This window comes from Mandrillus leucophaeus, unplaced genomic scaffold, assembly GCF_000951045.1.
Source record: "Mandrillus leucophaeus isolate KB7577 unplaced genomic scaffold, Mleu.le_1.0 Scaffold757, whole genome shotgun sequence".
Taxonomy (NCBI): Eukaryota; Metazoa; Chordata; class Mammalia; order Primates; family Cercopithecidae; genus Mandrillus; species Mandrillus leucophaeus.
In genome coordinates, this window is record NW_012108219.1 from 590744 (window position 1) to 598755 (window position 8012).

General features: G+C 36.4%; 1 protein-coding gene across 1 annotated transcript in view; it reads left to right on the plus strand.

Moving 5' to 3' along the window:
- BBS9 (Bardet-Biedl syndrome 9) overlaps positions 1-8012 on the plus strand; it is a 527217-nt gene that overhangs the window by 154986 nt on the left and 364219 nt on the right. The window contains exon 5 of the mRNA XM_011966349.1: positions 1801-1975. Coding sequence (XP_011821739.1) covers positions 1801-1975 — 175 coding nt within the window. The remainder of the gene's footprint in view (positions 1-1800; positions 1976-8012) is intronic.

An 8012-nucleotide genomic window follows, 5' to 3' on the forward strand; every position in this document is an offset into this window, starting at 1 on the left:
GAGACTATTCTTTCACCATTGTGTATTCTTGGTGCCTTTGCTGAAGATTAACTGATAACCTTGGAGCTCTTATACAAATATACTTAATTTACAAATGAGAAGGCTGAAGCTACAGGAATATCAGTAACTTGTTTATAAAAACGACAATTGTTAGAAGCACAATTAAAATAAGAATTGATGCCCTTAGTGGGACCTGGGAATCCTACCTTTGAAAATTTGCATGATTTTTATTACAAAGACCTTGCAGCATTTATTTTGACTACTTAGAGGCATTTTTATAGTTATACATTTTTGTTGATTGCAGACAGGTAGGTTTGCCAAATAGCTAGATGAGATTCTTTTTGTCTGATTGTGTCTCTGTGAATACATGTGTACAGCATGCATACACATACAGCATACATATAAACTCACATCTTTTTTGGAAACTTTTAATAGCATAGTGGATAAGGATAACATTAAAAAACAAAGCTTAGGCTGGGCATGGTGGCTCATGCCTGTAGACCCAGCACTTTGGAAGGCCATGGTGGGCGGATCTTGAGGTCAAGAGATCAAGACCATCCTGGCCAACATTGTTGAAACCCTAAAAATACAAAATAATACTACTAAATACTACAAAAATACAAAAATTAGCTGGGCGTGGTGGCACCCATAGTCCCAACTCCTCGGGAGGCTGAGGCAGGAGAATCACTGGAACCCAGGAGGCGGAGGTTGTGGTGAGCTGAGATCGTGCCACTGCACTCCAGCCTGGCCAGAGAGTGAGACTCTGTCTCAAAGACAAAAAAAAAAACAAAAAAACCCCCCAAAAAACATTAACAACAACAAAAACAAAGCTTAAAACAGTAACTGTAAAGCCTACTATACATTATGAAAGAATCTGAGTATTGAGAGAATACTTTTCAAACAGCATTAATATAAACAATTTTTATCTCTTTAAAGAGAGATTCCTGAATGGTTCAGATGTATGTTTAGTGAACATTCATTCGCAGACAATATTCATCCTAGAACATCTTTCAGACTATTTAAGGTTGATAAATCTATTGTATTAGTTGAGATGGGTTAGAGTATAGTGCAGTAATAAGCACTGCAAAACTCGGTTTGCTCTCTCTCTTTTTTCTTTTTTTTTAGTCTCCTTTGGTGATATGTTTTCTTTTTAAAAGTTGCTTAGCTGTATGATTGTCCTTAGACAGATACAACAAGAAGAGTATCATCTATTTCTATGCAATTTGATATTTTTTGAGCTCTTTTTAAAATCTAAGTATACTATTTAAGATTGTCACTGATATTCAAGGTGATATAGAATAGTTATTATAGTACTTATTGTATATGGTGTATGAGCTAGAGATGACAAGGCACAAGACTGGCCTTTTATTTATTCCCTTAATGAGTAACTTAATTTTCCTCTAACATAATTTTTTCCTATGTAATACATTATAAGATATACTAATCACACTAGCAGGACATGGAAGGTTATAGTCACTAGATCTTTCTCAGATTAGGAATACTAAACTGTATCATAGAAATCATCATCATTTCCATCATCTCAGTAAATTTTAAGAACTGTGAATATTGTACTTAATATTGATAGACTAATAGTAGAAGACACCGCAGAATCAGCCTATAGTTGAGGGCAATCAGGGATTAGTATTTTTCATTATTAGTAATTTTCACACCCAATGCTGCTTAATGCTATGATTTATGTAAAATTGGTGCCTAAGACATACTTGTTGTAGATAGTGATTAATAAAAATATTATATTTATAAAAAGAATAGGCCATCTAATTTTCTCTAATTCTTCTTTAGGTCGAGATTTAATTTGCATCCAGTCTATGGATGGGATGCTGATGGTATTTGAGCAGGAGAGCTATGCTTTTGGAAGATTTCTCCCTGGCTTTCTTCTGCCTGGGCCTCTTGCCTACAGTTCCCGTACAGATTCCTTCATTACTGTCTCTTCCTGCCGACAAGTGGAAAGTTATAAGTAAGTTTGGATGTTAAATCTTTGGAATCATGATTTTTTGGTGTGTTTGTTGCTGACTAATTTTTGTCCACAAAGGGCTTCAATATCACAAATGAAAAAGAGATTGGTTTCTTTGACAAAATGTGATCGTGGTGACTTAGACGATATCATTTACTATTGTAAAATATTTGAAAGGCAATATAGAGCAGTGGTTTGGGAGGCAGACCTGGATTGGAATCCTGATTTTACCACTCCAGATGTTTGATGGCTGCTGTCCTTATCCTGGCTCTAAAGGAGGTAATATTATTCATTTTGACAAGTTTGTTATAAGGATTAAATGTATGTCAAGTTACCACCCTGTAGAAAATGCTCAGTGATTTTTGTCATTGTTCCTTGATATAGTAAATAATTAAACACAATGTCGAGTGAAAAAAGCCAAATTGAAGATTTAGCTGTGGAATGCTTTTATAATAAAAAGGAATGTGTGTGACATAGGAAAAATACTGGCATGAACTGTTAATATGAATGTTAATACTTTTTTAAAAGAACAATTCGTAGTATAAGTGAAGTATGAAAATGATGCTAGGCAAATAGTTTATACTTATTTGCTAGAAATTCTTATTGGTCGTGGTAAATTGTGTATGAGAGAGACTGTTTTCTTCTCCACCAGCTAGATTTAAATAAAAGTCAAGGTTTTGAGTTTTTGGAGAGGAAGGTTTTTATTGGCAGAGAGAATGGGGAAAAGAAAGTAGAAATTCATGCTGGGAAAAGAAATAGCCTTGGAGGGTTTCAGTGTCTTTAGTAGCTTTATTGTGTTACCTTACTGATGGCAACATTTAGATCTTTAAACATCTAAGCAGCACATCATTATAGCTTTTCAACATTATTTTTGGCCACATCATTTTTCCCAAGATGGGGAGAAGATATAAATTCATCAGGCAACAGATGTAAATTTTTGTCTTCAAGTTTCAATGTTGTGTATATAACAAGTTAATGCAGTTTTCTCTTCATAAGTAGCCATTTGCTTTTTGTAAATGACTAGGCATCTAGGGTTAAAACTCTGAAAATAAGTGAATGTTTGTGAGTAAGCAGAATTTCACTGATTTAGGAAGTGTATCATCATGTAATATTCCGTCTATAATTCTTATGGCTTTTGTCCAAAGGAGATGATTGAATGGTGGCATTGCTACTGGTAATAAATAAACTATTATATTTATTTTGAGAGGTTGGGAAAAATATCTGTATAGTTTACTCAAGCCTGCCAAACTTCAGCAATATTAGGAGATCTGCTTTTTAGCTTTCCACCCAGCTCTGTGCCTCACCTCCTGCCAAGTAGTGCTATGCTAGGGTCACAGTACAAATATTTAAACACCCAGTTACTTACTCTTTGAAATATGTGCATAGGAATTAATTTGATAATAACTCTAGGAGTGATTGGATAAAGAAGTAATGTGTAGATTTCCTTAATGTGTGAGTTTAATCTAACAGAAGCTCACATTGTTTTAACTGTGGTAATTCTCCAACATACCAATCTATTAAATTCATCTTTGTCTTAGACTAAAAAATGTACATGTTATCCATTATGTGGATCATTTATAATGGCAAAAATGCATGAGATATGAGATTATTGTGAAATGATGACAATCAAGAAGGTTTACAACATTAAGTAGTATGTTGTACTTATATATGCTTTCAACTTTGTAATAGATTATATTAAATGATAATCACTGCTGCATTTTTGGATTTTGGAGAAAGCATGAAAACTGTAAGTTTGTTCTTTTGAGGTTTTATTAAATCTGTCTATATTTGGTTAATAGAATATAATCAGTTAATAGAATAGGCTTTAACACATAACTCATTTTCATTTTTGATATTGATACCTTTCATTTCTTTAAACCCCACTTAATTATGTTCAAATAAAAACCAGTGAAGGCTCAGGGTCTCAAACTTCAGTGTGCGTAGGAGTCACCTGGACAGCCTGTTATAAAATGCACATTTACAGATGCTAGTCCCCAGTCCCCTAGATTTCTTTTAATAGGTTTGGGGATAAGACCCAGAAATCATCATTGCAAATTTTTACTCCAGGTGAATCTAATTCAGGGGCACACTTTGAGCACCATTTTTCTTTTGAAGTAAGAGAATTGTTTGCCCTTGAATTTTTTTTTTTTTTTAATAGAGACAGGGTCTCACTATGTTGCCCAGACTGGTCTTGAACTCTTGGGCTTAAGTGATCCTCCTACCTTGGCCTCCCAAAGTGCTGGGATTACTGGCATGAGCCATCACTCCTGGCCTGTTTGCCCGTTTTTGGGGGTAAGGGTAAGGGCCATGTATGTCCAAACTTTGATCATCTTTTATTCTCTTTTCTTATCCTTTGCCTTTCAGAGTTATTTAGTCAGTAATCTCTGCCCTTAATACTTTCTCTTATTCAGCCTTTCCTTCCCATTCCCATTGGTTCAGGCCTGTATTTTTTCACTTGGATTTCTATTTTTTTTTTTCTCTCTAAACTTTGAAGGGTCCTTCTCATATCTTTTCTTTTAAAACACCTCTTTAAGCCAGAATAATCTTTATTTCTTACTAAAAAACCTAGACTTTTTTTTTTTTTTTTTTTTTTTGAGACGGAGTCTCGCTTTGTCGCCCAGGCTGGAGTGCAGTGGTGCGATCTTGGCTCACTGCAACCTCTGTCTCCCGGGTTGAAACAATTGTCCTGCCTCAGCCTCCGGAGTAGCTGGGACTATAGGCGCATGCTGCCACGCCCACTAATTATTTTTGTATTTTAGTAGAGACGGGGTTTCATTGTGTTGCCCAGGCTGGTCGCAAACTCCTGAGCTCAGGCAATCTACCCGCCTCGACCTCCCAAATTTCTGGGATTACAGGCATGAGCCACCACACCCAGCCTAGATTTTTTATAATTGACACTCAGTGCTTTTTATAATCCGGTCCCATTTTACCTCCATGATGTGGACTTTTGGACTTGGAAGTGACTTTTGAAGTTAACTGGTTCAACTGTCTTCCTTTTTTCACCTCCTAGATATATTACTGCCTAAAACACTGATGTTTGGCTGTCATGTATTGCCTTCTTATACTGACATTTTCCAGAGTATCTTGCATTATCAGGTTCTTGAGAGAGGAATCTGTCTTAAACATCTGTTCACTGACTGAATAATTCCATTTGTTTATTCAGTCATTCATTCAGCAAATATTTTGCAACAGGCTTGTGTGCTACATACTGTGCAAGGTACTGGAAATGTAGTCAAACAGACATGCCTCTTATCCTCAAGTAGAATTCAAGGAGGCGGGAAGTCAGATACTTCAGTCCATTTGTGATACAGGCTATAGCAGAGCTTTGCATAGGATGCTGAGGAGGCCTTGAGGTGGGACCTCCAAGAGTTGAATGTAGGGAGGCTCCCTAAAAGAGTCTATCTGCCATGGGTGTTATTTCTCTCCTGGCTGCTATACCGCTTCCCCAGCAACCCCTCAATAGCTCCTAATACATTACTAAGTAAATAATCAGCCTTAAATAAAGATTTAAAAGTGTTTTTGTTGAATTTAATTGACTATTTTAAGAAGAAGTATTCTTCTCCAATCTTTGGCTCTGACCAAATGGAAATATTTGTAGTCTCCATATATGTTAAAGGCTTTTCTCTCTCTCTCTCTCTCTCTCTCTCTCTCTCTCTCTCTTTTTTTTGGCACATACTGTCTATCTCCTATGTCTGAAGCGCTCTTCTTTCTTTGTCTGCACATGGAAATTATGTCTAGAAGCCTCCCTGCTCCCCTTCAGTTCTTCCCTGACCTAGATGTAAGCAACATCTCCTTTTTCTCAATTTACATAGTAGTTTTTCAGTGCTTCCCTTAGGTATTACTCATGCTTTCACTGATAGCAAACATTTATTTGTTTTTCTCCTTGACTAAGCTCAGTACTCCTCGATGGCAGGAATTCTGTATCCCCTGAAATGCCTAGCACTGTACCTTGGTGAAAGTAGGTGTTTGATGAGAACTGACAAAAGAGTGAAAAGTGTATAAAGAAGGCTTCTGTTTTGTTACTGGCATCTTTCAGTGAAAAGAATTTGTCCTGGCATAGTCAAGAATTTAGGTATAGTTGAAATCAACATAATAATGCTCTGTATCTCAAGCTTCCATTTCTAGTAAAGCTCTCTGGGTTACATGTCAAGGTTCCAAAACTTCCTGCCACTCATTGAGGTGATAGTTATGTTTCATTTGAAAATAAATGATTTTGGAGGGTTTACTTTTGTGCTCTGTGATGCCTCAATCTGTGTTTTAGTTACTTGCTGCTGTTTTTACAATGCAATGCAATATGGAGTATTAAATTATGTGGTTGAGTTTGTTATTGGTGCACTACAGGACCTGTTAAGCATTTGTGGTTAGTGAGTTCAAAAGCACCACTGTTTACCTGCACTTGCTGTAGTTGCGATTAGTGCCTTTCTGTTCTGAGGGACGTGTATGGCACTCTTTCATAAGATCTTGTTACATTGGCCCTGATTATTCTTTCAGCAGTCTCAACAAGGAAACTTTTTTGTGTAGCTTATGTTACTGAACACTTGAGTGGTAAGAAAAAAGACCCAAATATTTTATTTCAGAATTTCCAAATCTGCTTGGAATTGTTTGGTTTTGGAAATAGATTTTCATGTACTTTATTGGTCACAGTTAAGAGGAGTTAAGGAAGAACCAGAAAATAGATGCTCTTGTAAGTTTGTCATCATCTAATTTTGCTGTTAAGTTTAAGTAATAAAATACTTTTCTGAGTTGTCTTTTAGGAAGATAAATGGTTTGGATTTGGAAATCAGTAGTCAATTTTGGCTATGCCTCTGCCTGCTGTTTTAATGTTAATAAGGCCACTTTACAGGCTCACTTACTTCTTAGATGAAATAATGACCATAGTTATATAAGAAGCTTCAAATAGCTCAAAGAGTTTTGGACCTTTGTAACAATCTCATGAACATCTATATTATCCCCTGGCAGGTTGGTTTCTGTAGGAAATGACCCACCTAAGTAATTCATTGCCTAGGGTTAGATCCATAGCAGGACAAGCTCTGGGATGATGTTTTAGTCACCAGCGCATACTATTTCTGTTGTTATGAATTGGGAATAGGAAAGCAATCCTATTTGGAGTTCAGAATGTGAGGTCTAATTGTTTTGCACTTTTAGAGACTTTGGAATTTTGAAGGTCAATCTCAGATGGTATAGAGAGATTTGCTGCAGCTGCCTGTGGGATTTTGTAGCATGATTTTTCAAGGCGGAGATCTTCTCCCTTTTACTGCATGTGGCCCATGACTCCTTCCTCCCTGTCATGCATCTCTTAAACTCCTGTCATGGCCTTTCATGTCTCTTTTACTGCTGCATGCCTTTGCATGTGTTACTTACTTTACTGTAATGCCTTCTTCTTTACCAGCGTGATAGAATTTTCACTCATCCTTTAAAATGTAACTTTCTCTTCCTGAACCTATACCAAGAGCATATCTTTTCTTCCCCAATTAGTTGTTACTATTGGTACTATGTACCATGTTCTATTGGTACTATGTGAGTACCTTCTGTTAATTAGCACAGGATACTCTGAGTTATACTTAGTTGTCTGTATATGAGTCTCTACAACTAGTGTGGAAGCTCCTTATGAGTATAGATCATGTAGTAGTTTTTCCATTGTTAATGTTTGTATTAGATCCCTACTATATGTTTATAAAATGAATGAAATTTATATACATTAAGTTTTCATATTAACAACAAGATCTTTTTTTTTTATCATACTTTAAGTTCTAGGGTACATGTGCACAACGTGCAGGTTTGTTACATATGTATACATGTGCCTTGTTGGTGTGCCACACCCATTAACTCATCATTTACATTAGGTATATCTCCTAATGCTATCCCTCCCCACTACCCGCTCCCCACATTGGACCTGGTGTGTGATGCTCCCCTTCTTGTGTCCAAGTGATCTCATTGTTCAATTCCCACCTATGAGTGAGAACATGTGGTATTTGGTTTTCTGTTCTTGTGATAGTTTGCTGAGAATGATGGTTTCCAGCTGCATCCATGTCCCTACAAA